Source organism: Peromyscus leucopus, chromosome 23 (genome assembly GCF_004664715.2).
Source record: "Peromyscus leucopus breed LL Stock chromosome 23, UCI_PerLeu_2.1, whole genome shotgun sequence".
Lineage (NCBI taxonomy): Eukaryota > Metazoa > Chordata > Mammalia > Rodentia > Cricetidae > Peromyscus > Peromyscus leucopus.
Window position 1 is genome coordinate 27,631,385 of NC_051082.1, and position 24,778 is coordinate 27,656,162.

Here is a 24,778-nt window from a genome sequence, read left to right on the forward strand (position 1 = left end):
CTCACAGAGATCCGCCTGCCTCTGCCTCCCGAGTGTTGGGATCAAAGGCGTGCGTCACCACTGCCTGGCTGGCAGAGTGTTTGGAGGACCTCATGTGAGGCACTGTGATAGATCCAGATGATAAAAGATGAGAGGATAACAACAATAGTTTGTATTTAAGGAGACCGAAACAAGACCGTTCAAGAGGCCTATTATAATGAATGAGCCTCAGAGCTGACTGGGCCTCGAGATGGGAGGGGGAGCATTAGACAGAAATAATACAATATATGGAGCTCTGAACATGATTGGGCCTTAAAGAGAATGAGAGGTTTCCCTTTGAAGCCTGGAGAGGGACACCACTAAAACTAGGAATAAGAGAAAGATGGGAAGAGGGAGGGAGGTCATGAGGAGGTGTGTGTGTGTGTGTGTGTGTGTGTGTGTGTGTGTGTGTGTGTGTAGGGGTGCAGAGGGGCCTCTTTAGAAAATAGCATTCAGAATAACTTTTCCAAGCAACACCCCCTGAGGAATGACCAAATCCCCAGAACAAAGAAAAGATCTTTTTTTTAAATAACCTTTTAGGGGCAGCAGAAAGGTTAGAATCATGTGATCTAATTCAGCACAGTGAACATGACAAAAAATGCAGAGGAGCAAGGTACTATAAATCGGGAGCTGCCAAGTCACAGCATGAACTGATTGTGAACTCTGTCCCAGAGAGAGAGGCTGGAGGCATGCCTGACCCAGGCTCTAGGGTATGGCATAAAGGCCCAGGCCTATAATCTAATACGCCCCAGTACCATAAGAAACAAAAGCCAAAAATCCAAATATCCAGCCAAGTACAGTAGCACATGCCTGTAATCTTAGTATTTAGGAGGCAGAGGCAGGAGGATAGAAAATTCAAGGCCAGCCAGGGCTACATGGCAAGACCTGTCTCAAAAAATTAAGGACATCGGTCATGATGGCACACCTTTAATTCCAGCACTCGGGTGGCAGAGGCAAGCAGATCTTTATGAGTTCAAGGCCAGCCTGGGCTACATATCAAGTTCCATATCAAGCCATGTTCAAGGCCAGCCATCTCTACATGTCCAGCTCAGTGGCTGAGCACTTGCCTAGAATCCATCAGTGGGGCCTGGGTGCGTCACTTAGAGTGAGCATGCTTGCCTAGCACGTGCAAGTGCCAGGGTCTAATTTCTGTACTGTAAATATTATTATTTTAAAAATGTCATTAGCCGCCGGGTAGTGGCACACATGCCTTTAATCCCAGCATTTGGAGGCAGAGGCAGAAAAATCTCTGTGAGTTTGAGGCCAGCCTGGTCTACAGAGTGAGTTCCAGGACAGCCAGGGCTACATAGAGAAACCCTGTGTGCGTGGGGGAGGGGGGAGAATGTAATCAGCAAACTGAGCCCACTCCCTAATAACATCTAGTCCTAAGAAAAGCACTCTTACACCCTTACTTAAATCCTCCCCCAAATCACTATCCAGAAGCCTAAACCCCTTAACAATCCTTCCTGACACCCTCTTCCTGAAAACAGCCATAATCCCAATGTTCAACCTTGGCTGTGGGATGTGCACTTGGTGGTCTTTGCAGCTTTTATTTTTATTATTCATTTATTTGTTCGTTCATTCATTCATTCATTCATTCATTTCCTTCCTTCCTTCCTTCCTTAATTAATTAATTAATTAATTTGGTTTTTTGAGACAAAGTTTCTCTGTGTAACAGTCCTGGCTGTCCTGGAACTTGATTTGTAGACCAGGCTGGCCTTGAACTCACAGAGATCTGCCTGCCTCTGCCTCCCAAGTGCTGGGATTAAAGGCGTGCGCCACCACACCCAGCTCCTCTTCCTCCTCCTCTCCTTCTATCACGCTGATTAAACAGAGCAGGAACTAACGCTCATGGGAAAGCTGTGTGTCAGGGTCACACAGACACAGATCCAGTGGTCTGTCTCTTGATCTTTGAGGGCCTGAGTATTGACAGGAGTCATGGTGGATGGGATGAGATCCTGGTCAGGCTGTTTACGTGGTGTCTCCTCAAGGTTGAAGCCAGATCTGAGATTCTGATCTTTAGTGGAGCCCGCCTATTCACCTCTGCGTTCTCCTCACAGGATTTGGACCTAGACTACTACACACTGCCTCCAGAGGGCGGCAAAGTGCCGTCCAGACCCCGCTGTCCCTGCAAACCCATCCAGAGTGCTGCTTTTTCTTCCTGGCTGGAAACTGAGACCTGGATCCCAGCAGACAGGTCTAAACCCCAGGAGACCAAGGCCTGCTGGTGCATACTAGTAGTCCCAGCTCTTGGGAAGTAGAGGCAGAGGAATTCAAGGCCAACTGCAGCTACACAGTGCACCTCAGCCAGAATAGACTACAAGAGACCCTGCCTCAAAAATAAAATAAAAGGCAGTAAGGAGTAAAGGGAAGTTGTGTGCAGGCCTGGAAGGGAGCCTCGTGGTGGAGGTGACTGGTGATGAACATCTCAGGTGTGCTTAACTGTAAGGATTGTATGTCTCCAGGCACTCCCTTCAGGGTTTTCCACTCTGAGGCCTGCCCAGCTAGGAAGGTTCCATCAATGGCGCCTATTACCCAGTAGGGACCTGAGATTCTGCTCTGGGTACCAAGAACTGAAGAGGCAGCTTTGGAACAATCAATGGAAAGAAGTGTGGGTTGTTTTGTTTATTTTTTGTTTGTTTTTGTTTTGCTTTTTGATATTTTTTCTTTTCTTTTTTCTTTTTTCCAGAGCTGAGGACCGAACCCAGGGCCTTGCACATGCTAGGCAAATGCTCTACCGCTGAGCTAAATCCCTACCCCCTTGTTTTCCTTTTTGAGACAGGGTTTCTCTGTGTAACCCTGACTATCCTGGAACCCAGTCTGGCCTCAAACTCAGAGGTCTGCCTGCCTCTCCCTCTGCTGGGATTAAAGGCGTGCATCACTACTGCCCACCGGGAGAAAGTATTTAAAACTGACCAGCTATTGGGCTGTAGAGATGGTAGAGAGGCACAATGGTTAAGATCATGGTTCCCAGCACCACACGGCCACTATCAACTGTAACTCCAATTCCAGGGGATTTTGTTCTCTGTTTCTAGAGGATCTGATTCCTTAAAAAAAATTATTTAAAAAATTATGTGTATGAGTGTGGTTTCCACATGTCTGTGTGTGCATAATGGTGTGAAAAGAGATCAGAAGAGGGTGTTGGAAGCCTTGGAACTGGAGTTACAGATGTTTGTGAGCCATGATGTGGGTGCTGGGAAGTGAACCTCTGCAACAATGCTCTGAACTGTTGAGCTAGCTTTCCAGCTACCTCCCCCACAACTACAGTTTCTGGCCGTGGAAGGCACAGGCATGCACTGGGTTTACATGTGTATGTGGGTGCAGACAAAAAAAAAATCCATATACATTTAAAATGCTTTCTGGAATAGTGAGATAGGCACAGTATAGGTAAAGGTGCTTGCCACCAAGCTGAGGACCTGAGTTCAATTCCCAGGACTCCCATAATTTGGCCTCTGACCTTCACAGGTGACTTCTCTCTCAGCCATTTCTTTTTTTGTTGTTTCTTAGTTTTGTTTTGTTTTTTTTGAAGGGGGGGGCTTTTTATTTTTAGATACAAGGTTTCACGTAGCTCAAGCTGGTCTGGGATGCCCTAGGTAGGCAAGGATGACCTTGAATTCCGATCCTCTTGCCTTCCACCTCCAAAGCGCTGGGATGCCAGGTTTGTGCCTAGCTGTGGCTGCACAAGGCCTGTGCATGCCAGGCAAGCGCTCCATCATCTGAGCTGTACCCTGGTTCCCTTGTCCAACCGTCTCATCAACCCTTTCTAAATGGGCAGACCTCCCTGGGAGGAGCAAAAATAAATCTAATACCAAAAGAAAAAAATGAAAAAGGAACATAGAGGAGGACTTGCTGGTTCAGACCTATAATCTCTGCTACTTTGGAAGCTGAGGCTGGAAGATTATGAGTTTGAGGTCTGTGCTGGGAATGTAATTCAGTCGTAGATCACTTAACATGTGTAAAGTTCTAATGTTGATCCTAAGCAACACACACACAGAGTTTTACACGAGTCTAATGCACACACACACACACACACACACACACACACACAGAGTTTTACACAAGTCTAACACACACACAGTTTTACACGAGTCTAATACACACACAGTTTTACATGAGTCTAACACACACACAAACACACACACACACACGTTTACATGTGTCTACATCTACATGTGGACTCACAACTCTAGTTCCAGGGGATCTGACACCCTTTTCTGACCCATATGCAGGCAAAACATCTATATACATACAACTCTAAAAATATATATTTATCGTTGTCATTATTAATTACGGGGCTCTCTGTGTGTCTTGTGTGTGTATATACACATTAGTGCGGGTGCCAGCAGAGGCCACAGGTGCCAGGTCCCCTGGAGCTGGAGTTACAGGCGTTGTGAGCCTCCTGTATGTGGGTGCTGGGGACTGAACTTGGGTTCTCCCCAGGAGCAGTCCCTGACCATCCCTGCTAGGTCATCTCTCTAGTCCCCCGCCCTCGGTTCCTATTCACTGTCCTGTGTCACTAGGTAATCCCACGCCTTGCCTGAACTTCACGCCCTGGCTCTCCTTCCTCGCCCGGAGCTGCCCTCAGCCCTCCTTCCCAGTGTCGCAGGGGCAAACACCAGCCATTGTGCGTCTCTCTTCTCCCTCTTGCCATTCAGCTTCATGCAGGTCTCTCCCCGGGGACAGGTCAAACCTGCGGAAAGCAGAAGTTAAGTGTGGTCGGAGCACCGTGTGATGGGGCAGGGTGGGGCATCTTCTCGGCTCTATTGTTGGAGCTGTGAGGGTGTGTGTCTTTCTTTCTTTCTTTCTTTCTTTCTTTCTTTCTTTCTTTCTTTCTTTCTTTCTTTCTTTCTTTCTTCTTCTTCTTCCTTCCTTCCTTCCTTCCTCTCCTTCCTTTCTTTCTTTCTTCCTTTCTTTCTTCATTTCTTCCTTTCTTTCTTTTTTTATACCAGGGGTTGAACCCAGAGCCTAACACATGTTATACAAGAGCTCTACCTAGCCACACCCCAGCCCCTCACTGGGGGATCGTAGGCAGGTGCTCTACTACTGAACCACACACCCATCTCCTCATAAGTATTCTGGTAGAGGCTGAACAGGGGGGGGGGGGGGGGGGGGGGGGAGGGGGGGGGGGGGGGGCTGCCTAGAATCGGGGGGGGGGGGGTGGTAGAGCCCTGCTAGAATCCCCCAGTGAGGTGTGTGCTCTGGTAGAGGCCCCTGCCTAGAATCCCCCAGTGAGGGGCTGGGGTGTGGCTCAGTGGCAGAGTGCTTGTGTACCACAAGAAAGGCCCTGGGTTCCATTCCTAGCACTGCAATAAAAACCAGAGGAGAATGGGCAAAACAGACCCTAGTACATTATACAGATTCAAATCACAGAGTTTATACGTGGACCATGTGGACAATCACGTGGTGCCCTCTCTTCTAGTGCACTCTGGCAGGCGTGTTCTGACCTGATGTGACATCAGGACACCGCCTGACAGTTCATTGCCATAGCCTTTAGCGCTTTTAGCTGTGCTGATTTCTCAGGCTCTTTGATTGTGATGTCTTGGACAGCACTGAGGAATGCTGGTCGGAGGTTTGCCGTGTGTCCCTCGGGGGTGAGTCTGATAGTTTTCTTTTCATTAGACTGTAGTACATTTGATGGTTCATTTATTGATGTCATTATTCTGTTTTAGTCCAGATTGTTGCAGTGCTGGCTGGTAGGAGCCTTCCAAACACAACACTGTTACCCTTAAAAAACAAAGAAACGCCGGGCGGTGGTGGCGCACGCCTGTAATCCCAGCACTGGGGAGGCAGAGGACAAGTAGATCTCTGTGAGTTTGAAGTCAGCCTGGTCTACAGAGCGAGTTCCAGGACAGCCAAGGCTACATAAGGGAAATCCTGTTTCAAAAAACAAAATACCAAACCAAACCAACAACAAAAAGCAGCTTTTAAAAAAAAAAAGAAAAAGAAAAAAAAGAGGAGCCAGCAAGACGGCTTAATGGGTTAAAAGGACTCCTCGCTGCCAAGACTATTCAGCTGAGTTTGATACCCAGGCTCTACACAGTGGGAAGAGAGACCTGACTTCTAAACGTTGTCTTCTGTGTGATGTCACACACACACACACACACACACACACACACACACACACCACACAGGCACGCATGTGAGTTAAATGTAATTTTAAAAAATTAAAAAAAAAAAAGGAAATTAAAAACAGTGTCAGGAGTGGCATGCTGTATAATCCCAGCCCTGGGAAGGTCAAAACAGGAAAATTCGAAGTTCAGAACCAGCCTTAGCTCTGTAAATCCTCCTCTCAAAATTAAGCAAGCTGGGTGTGGTGACAGGAGACCTGCCTCTAATCCCGTCACTGAAGAGGCAGAGGTAGGCATAACTGTGAGTTTGAGGCTAGCCTGGTCTACATTGTGAGTTCCAGGATAACTAAGAGTACACAGTGAGACCTTGTCTTAAAAAAGCAGAAACAAAGCAAAACAACCAAAAAGCCAAGACCCACACCCACAAACAAATAAACACCCAGCCAAATAAATAAGAGGCTGGAGACGGAGCTCAGTTGTTAGCATACTGGTTTAGTATGCATCGGGTCCTGGGTTTGATCCCCCAGACATGGTGGCATGCAGCTGCAATCCAAGCACTTGGGGATGTAGAGACGGGGGATCGGTAATTTGAGATCCTTATGCTACGTAGGAAGTTGAAGGCCACTCTATATGACACCCTATATCAAAAAGAGAAGAGAGAGAAGGGAGAAGGAAGAGAGATTCATTTGATTTCTCAGTTGAGGTGTTGTTGGGTCTAGAGGCCCCAGTTAGTGATGGCCTTCATGTTGACCATGCCCCACGGTGGATACAACGGCACAAGTGATGGAGAAACTGTGTCCTCATCATTTTTTTTTTCAAATGTAGCTCAGGCTGGTCTGGAACTCATGACCCTATTGTCTCAGCCTCCTAGGTGCTGGGGTTACGTGGGTGCATCACCACACCCACCTCAGATCCACTTGTGACTCAGAGTCATTCGAGAGTGTCCAGCGGGACCCACAGATTTGCCTGGGGATGAAATAAACAGCTCTTTTTAGATTCAGGCTGTTTGTTATTTACATAGAGCAGACAGGGGTTCCGCAGCAGGAGGGTGAACAGGAAGACGGAGAACCTGCAGGAGGGGCCTGGCCTGTAATCTAATCCTGGCACCCGGGAGGTTGAGCATAAATTCAAGGTCATCCCCAGATACATAGGTCAAGGTCAGTCTGAGCTACAGGGCGCCCTGTGTCAAAATGAAATAAGAGAATACTACTGAGAAGGAGTGGAATGGAGGTTGGCCTTAGCCTTCCTGGAAGAGAGGAAGATCCTGGGAGGTTTTCTGTCCTCTGGAAAAGCTTGGGCTCTCTGCCTAGCCTTAGGCCTTCCATGTTTGAGCTCCACCTGCAAAGGCAGGGTAGAGACCAGTATGGTGGCCAGCAGGTGTCCGGGGGAACCTTTTCCCTAATGAGGGCTAAGACTGTTCACATCTCTTCCTGGCATCTCTCCTGGCTGCAGTAGGGGCAGAAGGGAGGGTGCAGGAGGAGGTATGAGCTGGTACCTTGCTTGGCCCCTGGGTCCCGCTAAACACTAGAGCTGACTCCCTCACTTGCTGGGACTTTATCTACCTTTTAGGGACGCCATGCTAGGTCTTTCTGAGGACCTTCTGGTGAGGGGACCCACAGGGAATCCTCAAGACAGCCTCTTCTAATTCAGCCCTTCTTGTCCTGAGTTCCCAGGTGACCTTGGCTTTTTCAGACACAAGACAGAGAGCAGTCCTCTTCCTTGTTTTCAGGAGTGTGTCTTGCTCTCCAACACAGCAGAGAAGCTCTGCTTGCCATCCTGAAGTAGCTCAGCCTGACCATAGTCCTCCTTCCTCTTCTGCAAGTGCCCATCTGTTTGTTGTGTTGGATTTGGAGCCCAGTGGCTTATACATGGTAGGCAAGGGGCTCTTAAGTAGAGCCACACCCCAGCCCCTCACTGGGGGATTCTAGGCAGGTGCTCTACCACTGAGTCACACCCCAGCCTCTCACTGGGGGATTCTAGGCAGGGACTGTACTGCTGGTATACATACCTAACCTTTGCCTTCTGTTACTCTTTATGTACTTAAAGGAAGCTGGGTGGGTGCGGGGGATGCTAGATCAGCCTAAATCCCCCTTGGTAAGTCCTGCACTTGTTGACTTGGCTCTGTATTGTCATTATAAAGTACTCTTCTCTATTTCCCTCCCTGCCTTCTTTGAGACAAGATCTTGATATATAGTTCAGGCTAGCCTGGAACTTGAGAGCATTCAGTCTAGCCTCATGAATACAGAATGGGCCAATGTGTGCGTTTTCTTTTCTTTTTTTAAAAATACAATATATTTATTTTTATTTTATTTGCATTGGTGTTTTGCTGCATGTGTGTCTGTGTGAGGATGTCAGATCTTGGAGTTACAGACAGTTGTGAGCTGCCACTTGGGTGCTGGGACTTGAACCCAGGTCCACTGAAACAGCAGTCAGTGCTCCTAACCACTGAGCCATCTCTCCAGCCCCCCAGTGTGTGCATTTTCAACTGCATCATTTACAATGAAAAATAAAAAGTCTACTGTCTCTCATCCCTCTTGTCTTTGTTCCCAACTACCTCTTTATTGTTTGCTTATTTGACAGTGGGTCTCATCGAGTCCAGGCCAGCCTAAAGTTTCCTACGCAGCGGAGGATGACCTCAACGCCTTCCAACCCCCCAAGTGCTGGGATTCGCTGCCTCAGACTTCCCATATCAGCTGGGGCTGCAATGCAGAGTAGCTCCTAGGTTCCTCTTTGGCCATTGGAAAATGTGCAATAGCGGCTGTAGAGATGACTCAGGCCTTAAAATCTCTTGCTGCTCAATCACGAGACCTGAGTTCAGATCCCACCACGCACATCAGATGACTCACAGATTCTTTTTTTTCAGATTGCAGCTTTTATTTTGAGGCAAAGTCTCATGCAGCCCAAGCTAACCTTGAACTCCTGATTCTCCTGCTTCCTAGTGCTTAGGATCACAGGCAATGCACCACCAAGCTAGGTTATGTTGGGGATCGAACCTAGAGCCTTACACATGTTGGGCAATCACTCTCTACTAAGTGAGCTACATCTCCAGCTCCTTGCTTTTTTCCCCTTTCCTTTCCTTTCCTTTCCTTTCCTTTCCTTTTCTTTTTTTTTTTTTTGAGTAAAACTGAAATTTATTATAAGCCACAGTCGTCCTAGGGACCTCCATGCTATATATATAGCCTCTATGGTTCTATGGGTTGGACTCACGGATTCTTATAACTCTAGCTTCAAGGATTCTGTCCTTTCACTCTCTTGGGGCATCTGTGGACACTTACAGACATACACTTACACATACAAGTGCACCCATGTACACACACACGTGAATAAAATGAAATTATATGGCTCAGAGGTTAAGAGCACTGGCTGTTCTTCTAGAGGACCTGAGTTCAGTTCCCAGCAACCACATGGTGGCTCACATCTATAATGAGATCTGATGCCCTCTTCTGGTGTGCATGCAGACAGAACACTGTATACATAATAAATCTCTTTTAAAAATAAAATCATAAAAAAGAGAAGAGTTGAGCCAGGCCTTTAATCCCAGCATTTGAAAGGCAGAGGCAGGTGAATCTCTGTGAGTGCAAGGTCAGCCTGGTCTATGAAAGAGAAAGAGAGAGAGACAAAGACACAGAATAACTTTTTTTTTTTTTCAGAGACAGGGTTTCTCCGTGTAGTTTTGGTGCCTGTCCTGGATCTCCCTCTGTAGACCAGGCTGGCCTCGAACTCACAGAGATCTGTCTGGCTCTGCCTTCCAAGTGCTGGGATTAAAGGCGTGTGCCACCGCTGCCGCCCGGCTCCAGAGAATAACTTTTATTATAGAACTATGTTATTTTTCTATTTTATTATTCATTACTGCTAATCTTTCATTCTGCCTAACTAAATTTCTGTTACATTTTAATTATTAAGTTTGTGTGCATCCATGTGTGAGTGAAGGGGGCCCTTGTGCCACAGGAAACCTATAGAGGACAGAGGATAACAGAGTCAGGTTCTCTCCTTCCACCGTGTGGGGCCCGGGGGTAGAACTCAGGTCGTTGGGCTTGGCAGCAAGCTCCTTTACCCACTGAACCATCTTGTCAGCCCACATGATTCATGATTCATACGTTAAACTTTATCACATGTATGTACAGGAAATACGTGCTCTGTCAAGGCTCAGGAGGTTTTCAGGCATTCACCAGGGGTCTAGGCACGTGTCCCCAGAGACAAAGGAGGACAGTACATCCAGTGACATTAATGAAATTCGTGATGTTGTGTAACAGTCCCCACTGGCCATTTCAAAACCCTTTCATCACCCAGGCAGAAGCCCAGTAACCATTAAGAAATAACTGCCTTCCCCAGAGCCTCATAACCTCTCACTGATTTTTTTCTTTCATTTGTTTGCTTTTTATGTATAAAAATCACTTCATTGTAAAGAACTTGCAAATAAAAGATATCATGCAGCTTGATGAACATAGCCGCCCAAAGAGACTCTGGCCCAGACCCAAAGTCTACACATTTCACTGAACGTCTATGCGGCTGGTACAGACATTCTGCAGCTGGGCACAGTGGTGAACACCATTACCAGAGCACAGAGGCAGAGGCAGGCAGATCTCTGTGAGTTCCAGGCCAGCCAGAGCCACACAGTGGGTCTCTATTTCAAAACAAAACAAAAGAGCCATTCTGAGCTGTGGAGCATCACACTGGACCCATTCGCCATTAATTCCACCTAATGCCTTTATGCAGCACACACACGAAACCAAAACAATCCGTGAGAGAAGGAAACCCAGAAGAGCCATGAACAGCCTGCTCTTTCCTGATCCTGAGCCCTCCCTCTGTGTCCCATCCACTGACTACCCAAAGCCTCCTCTCTTGTTCTCCTTACTGTGTGCTTGTTCACATGTATCCAGTATAGGCTAGGATCCAGTACAAGGGAGAGGATGCATGCCTTTTCTTTCTTTCTGTTCTTGGAGGTCCTCACTTGCCATTATATATTCTAAACCCACCCATTTTTCTTTAGAGACTAATACTGTTCCCAGTTTCTGTGTGCATCAGGTTGTCCTTATCTAGCCTATCTGGTGGTGGACAGCCAGCTGGTTCCCGTCCTCTGCTGTAGTGAACAGAGCCACAGTGAGCATGGGGTTGCAGGCATATCTGTGATAGGCTTTGGGGCTCTCTCGGGACATGTCCACGAGTGAAATAGCTGGGTCATAGGGTAGTTCCATTTTTAATTTTTTGAGGCACCTCCAAACTCATTCCCACAACAGCTGAATCAATTTGCACCCCCACTAGCTGTAAGGGTTCCTCTCTCCACATCCTCTCTAACATTTGTTGTCAGAGTTTTATTTATTTATTTATGTTTGTTCTTTTGGTTTTTTGAGACAGGGTTTCTCCGTGTAGTTTTGGTGCCTGTCCTGGATCTCACTCTGTAGACCAGGCTGGCCTTGAACTCCCAAGATCCACTCAAGATCCACCTGGCTCTGCCTCCCGAGTGCGGGGATTAGAGGCGTGCATTACCACCGCCCGGCTTGTTGTCAGAGTTTTGATGCTAGCCACTCTGACTGGAATGAGGTAGTGTCTCAAACTGATTTGAATTTGCATTTAAAAATAATTTTTGGGCTGGGTGGTGGTGGCGCATGCCTTTAATCCCAGCACTCGGGAGGCAGAGGCAGGTGGATCTCTGTGAGTTCGAGGCCAGCTTGGTCTCCAAAGCAAGTTCCAGGAAAGGCGCAAAGCTACACAGAGAAACCCTGTCTCCAAAAACCAAAAACCAAAAAAAATTAATAATAATAATAATAATAATAATTTTTGGGTCAGGCAATGGTGGCACTTGCCTTTAATCCCAGCATTCAGGAGGCAGAGGCAGGTGGGTCTCTGTGAGTTCAAGGCCAGCTTGGTCGATGGGGTGAGTTCCAGGCAGCCAGGGCTATGCACAGAGAAACCCTGTCTCAAAAACAACAATGACAAAAGTTATTGATCATTCCTGTTTCCTTTTTTGCAGGAGCCAGTTCTCTTTGGTTATTTGTTTGACTTAGGGTCTCCAGTATCCCAGGCTGGTCTCCCATTGCTGTGTGGCCAATGGTGACTTTGAATCTCTGATCCCTTTACCACCACCTCCCATCCAAGTGCTGAGACCTCAGGCCTGTGTCACCCTGATAGAGTTTTCTCTCTGTTTAAAAATATTTTTTTATTTATTTTCATGTGTATTTTATGTGCATGTGTGTCTGTGCACCATGTGGATGCAGTGCCTGGGGAGGCCAGAAGAGGGCATCGGATCCTCTGGAACTGGAGTTACAGATGGTTGTGAGCCACCATGGAGTGTGCTGGGAATCAAACCCTGGTCCTCTGGGAAAGCAACCAGTGCTCTTAAGCACTTGGCATCTCTCCAGCAACCTCTCTCTTTTTGAGAGAGCATCAGAAAGGCTGGCCTTGAACCTGTGATCTTTTTGCCTGAGTGTTCCAATTTCATACATGCCTAGCTTCTCTCTCTCTCTCTCTCTCTCTCTCTCTCTCTCTCTCTCTCTCCTCTTGCTCTTGATTGCTCGTTCTCCCCTTTCTGTGATATATCTAAGGAAGCCCAGGCTGGCCTCAAACTCCCTATGTAGCTGAGGCTAACCCTCCTCCAGTTCTGAGTGCTGAGATTATAGGCACTCACCACCACATCCCGTGTACATGGTGCTGTGTGTGGCAGGCAAGGCCCTCTACCAACTGAAATGCATCCCCAGACACCAGTTCCCATTTCTGATAGGCACAGGCGCTCGGATTGCTTTCTCTATCAAGCCAAACTCTTCGACCTGGCATTCAGGGCTCTCTCCACCTGCTGCCCCTTGAGCCAGAAGCTCCCACCCCCAAGTCCCGGGTGCCATTAGGCAGAGACATGTGGTCCCAGGGCTCAGCCCCGCCCTCTGTGGTTGACCACCACGCTGCAATGCCTTGGTCTGGCTGTCTGCCCGGTTGTCCCATGAGCCTTGCCTGGCACACAGCCAGGGATCTGAAATGCTCATTGAGGGACAAACGAAGACACCTTAGAGACGTTACTGCCAGCTCTGTCACCACTGGGGTCCCCGAAAGCGGCACCGTGAGTGACAGGCGTGAGGGTCTTGTCACACTACATCAGAGTCCCTTACTGCTTGTACTATTCCTGTTGTGACCTTTGGGAGAGCCGAGGACCACCTTGTTCTCTCCCACACGTGGCCTCCTGGATCCAGATTAACAAGGTCACCACAGGGGACCACACAGATGGAGAGAGAGAGCTTCCAGCTCTTGAGGAGGACCTGAGTTCAGTTTCCAGCACAGGGGAATCGATGCCATCTTCTGGCCCTGGGCATATGGACACACCCCCTTCACGTGCACTTAAAAATAAATCTTGGAGGGAAAAAAAGTCACAGGAAAAAGGGCCTGATTCATCCCCTCCTCATCCTCTTCTTTTTGCAGGGCTGGGGCACATGGTAGTGCTCTACTGAGCCACACCCCAGCCCCTCACTGGGGGATTCTAGGCAGGGGCTCTACCACTGAGCCACACCCCAGCCCCTCACTGGAGGATTCTAGGCAGGTGCTCTCCCACTGAGCCACACCCCAGCCCCTCACTGGGGGATTCTAGGCAGGTGCTCTACCACTGAGCCACACCCCAGCCCCTCACTGGGGGATTCTAGGCAGGTGCTCTACCACTGAGCCACACCCCAGCCCCTCACTGGGGGATTCTAGGCAGGGGCTCTACCCCTGAGCTATATCCCTAGCTCTTCGAAGCTATCTTTAAGGCAGGCACCCTCTCTCACTCTCTTATGTTCTAGGTCCCAATTCTGAAAAGATGACAGACAGTTCTCCATACATTTGCTCCAGACTCTTTCTTCTCTCAGGATGGAGACTTGCGGTTGGCTCAGCACTACGGGGCTCCAGGCGCAACCCAACGGAGGCTTTGAAAGCTGAGTCAGCATCGTGCTTGTGTTCCTCCCTGCCTGTGCTGAGCAGTGTGCGCTGTCATTCTGTCATTTCCCGGCGGCCACCCCAGGTTACTCATGCACCCCTTATGGGGAAGCAGCTGTGGGCGCCCCAGCTGCCACTCCGGAGTCTTGAGCCGTTTGGGAGCTGCGATGTACGTCACGGCTAGCTCAGGCCCTGCAAGACCTGTGGGTCTGGCTGGGGAGGAGAGAGTAAGCCTTGGCTCTGTAGGATGAGGGTCTTTCTCAGAGGTGATTACGTGAGCAAGCTGGGGCATGTCAGCTGTGGCTCTGCTTGTGGGTAGACACGGGATGTCACTCTAGGCCATTTCTCAATCATCTGCATCAGAGCCGGGACACCCAGTGTCTCCTGTTGCTCAATCCCCCGACAGGCTAAGTTGTCTACCCTGGAAGGCCTTTTTTGACCTGTCCAATGACATCCTTACTGTCCTAACCAGGACCCAGCTCCTCCCCTTGGCCTTCAAGTCACTCAACATCACTACTGTGGATGTCTCCTCTCCCTGCCCTTCCCTTTTGAGACAGGGCCTCATGTAGCTCAGGCTGGCCTCAGATTTGCCATTTAGCTGAGGATGGCCTTGAACTTCTCATCCTCCTCCTTCCACCTTGTTAGCGCTGGAATTCCAGGCATGCATTACCATCCTGTTTATGGGGTGCTGGGGATGGAACCCAGGAAGCCTGTGTGCTAGGTACAAACACTCTACCAACCGAGCCCTATCTCCAGCTCTGGTTCTGTTCTTCAAATTCTCTCTTTTCTCTCCCAGTTCCACTTCCGTCCCCTCCTGAGTCCCCGCCCCGCCCCCAGCTGCCTCTCCTCAGATCGGCCTGAGCAAGCCTGTGGCTAAGTGGCAGTCCCAGACCTTGAGAGAACACTTCCTTGCACGGGATCTCACAGCAAAAAAAGACAGCAAGAGAGCGGGGTGTAGTCCCTAAAACAGGCTCTTTAATAGTTTGTCTTCACTGAAGAGCTTGGCTTTCCCCCAGCATCGGGCTGGGGCCGGTGGGCGAGGCAGGCTGCCCAGGGCTAGGCCGACCACTGGCAGGCCTGGCGTGATGGGCGTGGCCCACCATCACTGACTGGTCAGGCTGTTGGTGGGCTGGGTCTGAGGTTGTAGGCCTTCATGGGCGAGGCAGGCTGTCAAAGGTTGCCACAGTGAGAGTGACTGACCATCAGTGGGCAGGGTCTGAAGTCACAGAATGGGGGTAGTTGTGAGTGAGCCGCCTGCCGTGGATTGGATCAGCCTTATAGACATAGCTGGGATGGGCGTGGCCAACCACCAGTGGGAGGGGCTTGAAATCATGGGTTTGACCGACCATGGATAGCCTTGGTCTTAGCGGGCCCCTGGGGGATGGAGTTGCTCGGTGTGGCTAGCCGGCCGCCTGTCTTGGGCTGGACAGACCATGGATAGTTGTTCCCAGCCATCGCTGGGTGTTCCTGACCATCATGGGCTGGCCAGGCTGTTGGTGGGCCCGACAGACCTCAGGTGTTCTCGGCCTGCTGTGATGTGCATGGCACCCGTGGGTAACAGGCGTGGCAGCTAGTAAAAGGAGTACTGGTTCTCCACAGCGCGAGCTCGGCCCAGCGTGGCCTCCGTGGGCTCTTCCGTGGCTCCAGACGCAGCCTCCAGCAGGTGCTCTGAGCTGTTGCTGCGGCTGCGCGCACTGAGTGGCCCCTCGGCCGGGCGGGGTGGCAGGGACGCGGCCGAGGAGGATGAGCCAGATGACGATGATGCTCCAGCGCCATTGGAAGGTGAGGTGGGTGGGCAGGTGGTCGTGGCCAGGCTGGAGAAGTAGTGCTGGCTAGCCGGCTCCGTCCAGCAGGTGGGGACCGGGGCCGCAGTGTTGGGCGCTGGTCCTGGGTCTGCAATGGGAGGCCATGTGGGTCAGCATCCAGCCCTGGACACCCGAACTTCATCCTCCAAAGCCGGCCCGCGTCAGACAGATGTGGGGAACCCAGGGAGGGATGATGTGGTCCAGACCATTCGGGGAGTCAGGAGAGAGAGTATGCAAACACATATGCCTTTCCAGCCTAGGCTAGGCACCCCACCAGTGTGACCCTCAAAAACTGGGTGCTGAACTCTAACCTTGCAGGGCTTCCAGAACCCACCCTGGGTGTCTTTGGGTGTCCAGGTGAAGGGTTTTGAGTCTGGGTCTAACGTATCCTTTGGCCTTTAAATCACTGTGTTGCAAAGGATGCCCTTGAACTCCTGATTCTCTTGCCTTCGCCTCCAGAGGGCTGGGATTCCAGGAGTGCCCCACTGCACCCAGTTTATGAAGTGCTGGGGATCGAACCCAGGCCCCGAGCATACCAGGCAAACCCTCTATCAACCGAACCATAGATCAGGCTCCAGATGGTGGCATCTTACCAGGAGGCGGGCCCTGGGCACGCACGTAGCTTCTGAGGGTGATATCAGCGGACCCCCCTGACTCCAGGGGGATGGGGTGCGTGTGGAAGTGCCGCAGCATGTCAAAGACAGACTGGAACCACAGATGCTGGACATGGCACTGGCCGTGACCGTTCAGAGACAGGCGGAGGTGCTGCGGGCACAAATAAGAACGGTTAGCGGCGGTGTCCCCGGCTGGCTACCTGCTTGGCAAGTTCAGGGTTGTTGGATGACTAGGCATCAGTCCACTGAGGCCATGTGGGGGTCCTCACACTGAGTCCTATCTGAGGGTGGGTCACTCCTGTGGTAGGTATGGGAGATGGGCTGAGACGGAAGGCTGCAGACATCTGTCCTCACCCCGGAATCAACCTGTCCTTTTGAATATTTGTTTTGTCTCAGAGAGAGGATCTCAGGTGACCCAGAGGTGTGGAATGGTGGCAGGTGCCTCTTAGCAATGACTTGCTCCTCTCCGGGTCTCCCGAGTTTACCTGAGGCAGGAGGCTCAGTGTAAGGAGCCACAGACCCACAGTCTTTAGTAGTGGGCCACAGGTCTCTGATGTCAGCCCTGCTTTTGCCCACTCCGAGACAACAGCAGCCCAGCTTGAAGAAAGCCCAGGTCAAAGGTCATCTCATGCCTGCCCTGCCCTCCTTGAGCCCTGGTGGACAAGGCACCATCCTGTCCAAGTCTGGGCATGGATGAGGGAGATCAAGGCCTCTAGGGTTAGTAGTGCTGGCCAAGATGTCAATTACCAGCCACCGGGGTGACATTAAGTGCCTGGTTGTCCGAGGAACTGACAAGGTAGTGTCCCTAGGGAGACTCAGCCTCCTCCACACATCCACAGCCGGCCAGCACTCTCAAGAGTAGGCCCAAGGGCTGCTGGGGGCCCATTCAGAAGTAAGGGTGGCCATTACCATCACCTGCAGGTCAGGGGCAGGAAACTTGGGTTGCTATGGGGGCTACTGGGAAATGATACCCTGGAAGGAGCTAAGGCTGGGTCTACTTCCTTCTTGGAAACATGGGGTGAGTGTGGGCAGGGTACGGTGACTCCTCCCATCCTCCCACACTGTCATGTCCCAAACTGCTTGACTTTTGTCCCTTTTAATTTTTAAAATAACATCTATATGTATCTATGTATGTATCTATATGTATCTCTGTTTGTATGTAGTATGTATGTATCTCTGTTTCTATCTATGTATCTATTTATGTATGTATGTATGTATGTATGTATGTATCTATCTATCTATCTATCCATCCATCCATCCATCCCATCCATCCATCTATCTTTGTGTGTACATATGTGCAGGCCCCACACTGCATTTTGGAGCTCAGAGAACAACTTATAGGAATCAGTTCTCTCCTCCCATCATGTGGGTCCTGGGGATCAAACTCAGGCAGTGAAGCTTGGCTGCAGGTGCCTTTCCTGGTGAGCCTTCTTGCTGGCCCTTTATTTATTCATTCATTTATCTATTGGGACAGAGTCTCACGTAGCACAGGCTGGCCTTGAATTCAATATGTAGCCAAGGATGACCTTGAACTCCTGATCCTCCTGTCTCTACTACCTGGGTGCTGGGATTACAGGTGTGCAACGCCAAGTCCTGATTTGGGGGTTTGTTGCTGTGGTTGGAGATTTCATTATTGATGTTTTATATATTGTAAGCGTCAGGATTAGGAGAGGAAATGAATGCCTTAGAAGAAAGTAAGATGCCAAGTGTAGGTACGGGCTGCTCCTGGGAGAGGCACCCGGTTTTGGATTTTTGAGACGGGCACTTGCTATTCAGCCCAGACTTGTGTCTCATTCTTGTCAATCCTCCTGCCTCATCTTCTGAAGTGCTGGGACTACAGGCACGCACATCTGGCTGCAAAGCTGACTTCTCAGCGAGGCTCGCTTTTTGAGTGGGCTTGGTCACCAGCAAGTGATGAGCCTTACTTAGGATCTGGGCCACCTCAGCCCACCTCCCCCAGAGTGGGCTGCTCTCCCGTCACCCCCCACACACACACACACACTTGCCTTGGCCTTGCCCTGGAAGTTGAAGGTCAGCACACACTCCCCAGGCCGAGTCTCGCTTTGGCGGATCACAAAGAGGCCGTGGTTCCGGGGCCCACCGGCCAGCACCAGCTGGGCAGCCTTCACTCGGGACAGTGTCCCATGGAACCAGGGGTAGTCGGAGAGTTCCAGCTCAGTCTCGGCATCGGTGTCCAGCTCGGCTCCCTCGTCCCCTGGGTCGGGACAGAAGGAAGACAAGTCAGTCAGTGAGAGATGGGGAGCTGTAGCTTGTTCATTTGAATATCAGACCTAGGCAGAGAGCTGACTGACCGCGTCTAGTTAGCCTTGAGGTAAACTGAGGCATAGGGAAGGAGCACATGCAAGTCAGCAGCAAACCTGAGAAGAAGCCAAGCCTTTTCTCCACCTGGTTCCATTATGTCCTCTGTTTGTATGCATATGTAGATTTCTGTGTGTGCACACGTGTGTGCGTGTGCATTCGGGGGAGACCAGAAGAGGGCATCAGATCCCCCGGAGCTGGAGTCACAGGCAGGTGTGAGCTGCCCTACATGGGTGCTGGGAACCAAACTCAGGTGTGTAACGGGCTTTCTCTTGGGCCACCAACCACCTCCCACGTCATGACACAGAGACTTAGTCATGAATGCTTGGCCTTCTCTTACGGTCCTTTCTTGCTAGCTCTTTTTTTGTAGACCAGGCTGGCCTTGAATTCACAGAGATCCGCCTGCCTCTGCCTCCCGAGTGCTGGGATTAAAGGCGTGCGCCACCACCGCCCAGCTTCTTGCTAGCTCTTATAACTTAATTTAACCTGTTTCTCTTCATCTATGTTTTGCCTCAGGTTTTTTTTTTTTTTTTTCACCTTTCTTTCCTTCTGTATGTCCTACTCCTATGTCTGACTGGCTGGCCCTGGGCATCTCCCTTTCTTTTTTTCTTCATTCTCTTCTCCCTTTCTCTAGAACTTAGATTCCTCCTCCTGCTGATCCTCTCTGCCCGCCAGCCCCGCCTGTCCCTCTCCTGCCTTGATATTGGCTGTTCAGCTCTTTATGAGACCAATCAGGTGCCTTAGGCAGGCAAGGTGAGACAGATGCAGCACATCTTTACATGATTAAAGAAACGCAGCACAAACAGATGTAACACCTTTACACGGTTAAAGTGATAGTCCACAACACGGATTCTCTGGAAGAACGGCTATCACTACTAACCAGTGAACCATCTCTCCAGATGTTTAGCTCTGGCCTCTACAACCCAAGTGCTGGGTTACAGTCGTGTACCACCAAAGCTGCCTTTGTGCCTCTTTCTATCGGAAGAACTTATCTCCCTCCCTTTCCATGTCTGTCTGTCTCTTTCTCTTTCTTCTTTTTGCTAGGTCTCACTATGTAGCCCAGGCTAGGCTTGAACCTATGCAGATCTCCGTGCTTTGGCCTTCTGAGTGCTGGGATTACAGGCGTGCGCCGTCCCCGCCCGCCATGCCTCTGAGGCTCTATAGAAACCAGGCACAGCGGGGAAGGCCAGGCGCCCACACGGGCTTGCCAAAGCCAGGACCACTGTCGACACAACTGGCTGAAATGTCCCCACTCCTGAGGACCCCCAGGGGTCCCTGTAGAGGGGGCGGGGCCCCCAGTGGCACCTGTGTTGGTGCCGTCACTGACACCACCACCTGAAGACTCCAGGGTTTGGAGGAAAGTCTCGAGGGGGACATGGGCCAGGGACTCTCCGGCGGCGGCGTCCCGCGCTCTGCTGTGTGGGGCTGTCACCACGGCACCCACCGCTGTCGCCGTCGTCTCTGGGGGCCGGGGCATGTCTGCTGCAGGGTAAACAGGGGGAGAAGCCCGTCTTTTCTCTGCCCTACAACACTTGCCCCCCGCCCCGTGACTCCCGCCAGCCCGACCCCCACCTACCCTCTGCCAGGAACTCACAGCTGCAGGAGGTCACGCGGCTGGCCAGACAGCCGCCCCGAGCACAGGACAGCCCCGTGTCTTCCTCACTGTCCCTGCGGAGTCGAGAGGGCACAGCACATCTCGCCACGGGGCCTGGGCTAGGACCCTGGGCTGCTTGCAGAACATCAAGTCCTTTCCCTCCCTCGCCCTCCGTGGCCACGGTGTGAGTAACCCTGCCACTGAGGCTGCTGTGAGCATCGTGGTCCCTGGTTGTGGCTGTTTCCTGGGAGCCCACGGATGCCTTCCAGTGGAGGACAGTGTGGTGATCAGTGGAGGCTGGGCAGCCCCTTTGAGGCCCTCCCGGCTCTAAAACAGGTCTCCCCCGCCCATGGGAAAGTCTCTGGAGCAGATGGCCTTCAGAGTAATAGGGGAGTGATTGACAAGCACTTTGGGGATGAGGCACTTAGGACTCTAACTGAGCTTTATTTAAATAAATCTGTTAATTAGAAAGCAGCCCCCCCCACCTCATCCTATTAGCCAGAGAAACCACTGCCAAGTGTTCAGCTGGGTGAACCCCCCGCCCCCCACCCCCGGGCATCTCTTCTGGACAGTAGAGTCAATCCTCTTCCTGACCAGATGTGCCGACCACGACACCAAACACCACTCCAGAGTGCCCTCAGCCTACCAGCTTCCTCATCAAAATCCAACTCTTTTCTATAAAAATATGCGCCCATGAGCGGAGAGGCGCACGTGGGTGCGGGTGCCAGAAGAGGTCAGAGGCAACCGATCCCCTGGAGGTGGCGTTACAGGCAATTACGAACTGCCTGATGTGGGGGCGGCAACTGGACTCATTTCCGGAAGAGCAGTACTGCTGGGCCGTCTCTCCAGCCCCCTAATCCTACTTGTGATGAGAGGTGTGGTGGAGCACACGTGTAGCGTACACAGAGCCCTGGGTTAGACACCAGACAGACATCCTCTATCTGGCCTACTCATTTTGTTGTTATTTGGGGGTTTTGTTTGCTTGTTTGTTTGTTTGTTTTTGAGATAGGGGCTCCTGTAGCCCAGGGTAGCCTTGAGCTAGCTACGTAGCTGAGGATGACCCTAGGCTCCTGATCCTCCTGCCTCTCTTGGAAATAACTGATGCTGGCTCTTCTCCAGTACTCGTCCTGCCTAGTAGCCGGGTCTCTGGGAAGGGACAGGGTGCACACACCCACCTGTCGCTCCCCCGTGCTCGGGGCCAGAAAACTCACCCAGGATCCACACAGCCCTGGATGTCAGCCACCCACGAGTGCTTCTGCAGCGAGTCTATCGTCTCCAGAATGTACTCCGCTCCGTTCTCCACCTGGATGAGAGTGGCCCTGGTCAAGCCTCCTCCACTGCAGGGCGGGGTCCCAGCACCCCAGGACCAATGAGCAGAAGGGTTCCTCTGGCTTTGCTCACCCCTATGTGAGGCCTCATGGGTATGAGCAGAGGGAGATCACCCAAATCAGGGTTAGGGCTGCAGCCTGAAGCCCACGCAGGGGAGGAGATGCCAGGCTCTAGAGGCCTAGGGTGTGGGGCGGGAGACCCAGCATGCTCAGCCCATGCCCTGGCATCCCAAGTAGGGTTCAAGTCGAGTGGGGAGGCCAGCTGGCTTGGCATAGAGTTGAGGGGCACCCAAGCCTTAGCGACTGCGATTTGATTGCTGTGGCCACGTGGTGGACGATGTTCTTTGTACCTTGTCCATTGAGTTCCCGGACAACCCTGGGAAGGAGGCTATGTACAACACCTTTTTTGTTATTGTTTTCTGAGACAGGGTTTCTCCGTATAACAATCCTGGGTGTCCTGGAACTCACAGAGATCTGCCTGCTTCTACCTCCTGAGTGCTGGGATTCAAGGTGTGCATTATTACCTCCCAGCAAAACACAGATTTTATAGACAAGAAGCCTTGTGTTCAGAGAGGGATCAACTTGCTCAAAAGTCCCACAGCAGCCAGCAGCAGCTGAGACCTGAACCCGGGCTCACCAGAGGACCAGAGGACCAGTCTCCCTGTTCTTGGTTCCCTGTCCTGTGTACTCTGTCACGATATAGCATTGGTCTAAGAGGACACCCTGACAGTCTTCTTTTTTCCCGATGGGCTCACGGTGGGGCTGGCAGGGGCGTCCTCCTGCCTCAGGGGTGCCTGAGGACCACCCCGCAGCTGAGAATACCAGATGGACGGCGGCTGTGTCCCCAGCTTCCAGTCTTGAGGGGATAACTCAGGACACAGAGTTGGCACACATTTACCCAACGAAGAAAAGAATCGGTGGCTTGTATAAACACAAGCTCAGTAAGAGCTTGCCAAAGAGGGTGGGGGCACTGTGCCCCAGCTTCAAGCAGGAGGAGCCGGCCTCCTGGGAGGACTCCGATTCATGGTCTAGTTCCTTCCCGGAAGCCCTGACCACAACCCTAGCAGCCTGGACCCATGTCCTTAGCAGCTCTGGCAGGCTGTTCCAGTGCCGTGGGTGGGGCTGGAGGAAGGACCTGGGCTCCCAGAGCCCCTAGGGTGCCCCATGTCTTTGTGCCCTCTGTAGGGACCCGGCTGTTCCCACACTCCACTCCCCTGTGGACTTTGCATAACTTCAACAAGCTGTGAGGTGGGTGTGTCTGGCTCCAGAGGGGGAGGGCAGGAGGGAGCGCTAATGATCTTTACTCAGACCCAAGAAGAAATGGGGAACCGGGCTGGGCTGGCAAGATGGTTCAGTGGGTGAAGGTGCCTGCCGCCAGGCTTCACAAGCTGGGTTTGATTCCCAGAGGAAGCACCACACACACTTAGCATCCCCCCCCCACACACACACACCTGGGTTTTGGGGACTGATGTCAGGTCCTTATGCTTGCAAGACAAGCATTTTACTGACCTACAACAATCTTTGTACGCTGTGAATATGTGTTACTCTCATTGGTTTAAAAAAGAGCCTACTGGCCGGAGGCGGTGGCGCATGCCTTTGATCCCAGCCAGCACTCGGGAGACAGAGCCAGGAAGATCTCCATGAGTTCAAGGCCGTCCTGGTCTACAGAGCGGAGTTCTAGGACAGCCAGGGCTACATAGAGAAACCCTGTCTCAAAACAACAACAACAACAACAACAACAACTATAATTTAAAATAAGGAGTGGGAGGAGACCCAGGTGGCCAGCCATGTGGGGATGCATGACTCTAGGACTCAGACCCTGAACCAAGCCCTCCCTAGGTGATGGACACCTGTCGTGGGTGCCTCTCATGGGAACCCCTCCTTGTTGCCCCCCCTTTGATGGTCTAACTTGCACCCCTGTAATAAACTCAAGCTGTGTAACCCACTAGGGCTGTGGGCTGCAGACCTCGGCGGCCGCAGTGGGATCTTACCTTGAGCACAAACGTGTTGTCCTTCTCGGGCATTTCCAGGGGCATGGTGGTTCGGACCTCGATGATGGCCGACAGGGGGATGCTGACCTTGGGTCTGGAAGCCTGGGAGGCCAGAGGAAGGACCGGTGGGAGGAGCCCCTTGGGGGAATCAGGAGACCCTCTCCGCACTTCCCACCCCACCTTCCAGCATCTGTGCGTCCTGGCCGGCTGCCAAGACTGCCAAGTTCCTGCTGGTGTGAATGTGTTACCGACCCCATTTTAGAGATGGGGACATTGAGGGAGACAGCAAGAACCCTCCTCCAGAGGTCGCAGCAAGTGAGAGACTGGTTGGTACTGGTGAGTCTCCAATCAGTCTCCAGCCCTGTGATCTGAGTGCTCCCTGGCCCACCCTCCACCCAGTGCACCTACTCCATACGATGTTCCCCCCTCTCTTCTCAGCCTCCTGCATTCCCTTTCTTTCCTTTCTCTTTCTCTTTCCTTGGTACTGGGAATTTTGCCCAGAGCATCATGCAGCTGAATAAACTCTCTACCACAGAGCCCCTCACTGGGGGATTCTAGGCAGGGGCTCTACCACTGAGCCACACCCCAGCCCCTCACTGGGGGATTCTAGGCAGGTGCTCTACCACTGAGCCACACCCCAGCCCCTCACTGGGGGATTCTAGGCAGGGGCTCTACCACTGAGCCACACCCCAGCCCCTCACTGGGGGATTCTAGGCAGGGGCTCCACCACTGAGCCACAACTCAAACTCTTAGTTTTTGGCTATAGGGTCTCAATCCATAGCACAGGCTAACCTAGAACCCACTATGTAGCCCAGGTTGGCTTGAGCTTGGGGCAGTCCTTCCTGAGTTTCCTGAGTTCTGGGGTTGTACAAATGGAGCACCACATTTGGCACAAAAAAATTATTTTTCTTTTTGAGACAGGGTCTCACTATATAGTGTAGTGATATATTGTGTACCCTAATAAACTTGTGATCAGAGGACAGTCAGCCACTGGATTAGACGTAGAGGTCGGACCGTGGTAGCACACACCCTTAATCCTATCACTCGGGAGACAGAGATCCATTTGGATCTCTGAGTTCAAGGCCATACTGGAAACAGAGCCAGGCAGTCAGTGGTGGCACACACCTTTAATCCCAGGAAGTGATGTC

At 51.4% G+C, this 24,778-nt stretch overlaps 1 protein-coding gene across 6 annotated transcripts in view; it reads right to left on the reverse strand.

The window, feature by feature from the left end:
- Nucleotides 1–14,932: 14,932 nt before the first annotated feature.
- The window catches only part of Sh2b2 (SH2B adaptor protein 2), a 29,468-nt gene continuing 19,622 nt past the window's right edge, over nt 14,933–24,778 (reverse strand). For 3 of the 6 annotated variants that reach the window (XM_037198314.1, XM_037198312.1, XM_028894444.2), the window contains exons 3-9: nt 23,631–23,732; nt 21,523–21,614; nt 20,294–20,385; nt 20,023–20,199; nt 18,405–18,613; nt 16,378–16,549; nt 14,933–15,872 (exon numbers count right to left, since the gene is read on the reverse strand). In XM_037198314.1, the coding sequence (XP_037054209.1) occupies nt 15,550–15,872; nt 16,378–16,549; nt 18,405–18,613; nt 20,023–20,199; nt 20,294–20,385; nt 21,523–21,614; nt 23,631–23,732 (1,167 nt within the window). In that variant the 3' untranslated portion in view covers nt 14,933–15,549. The remainder of the gene's footprint in view (nt 15,873–16,377; nt 16,550–18,404; nt 18,614–20,022; nt 20,200–20,293; nt 20,386–21,522; nt 21,615–23,630; nt 23,733–24,778) is intronic. The other 3 variants (XM_037198313.1, XM_028894446.2, XM_028894445.2) reach the window with 3 other exon arrangements.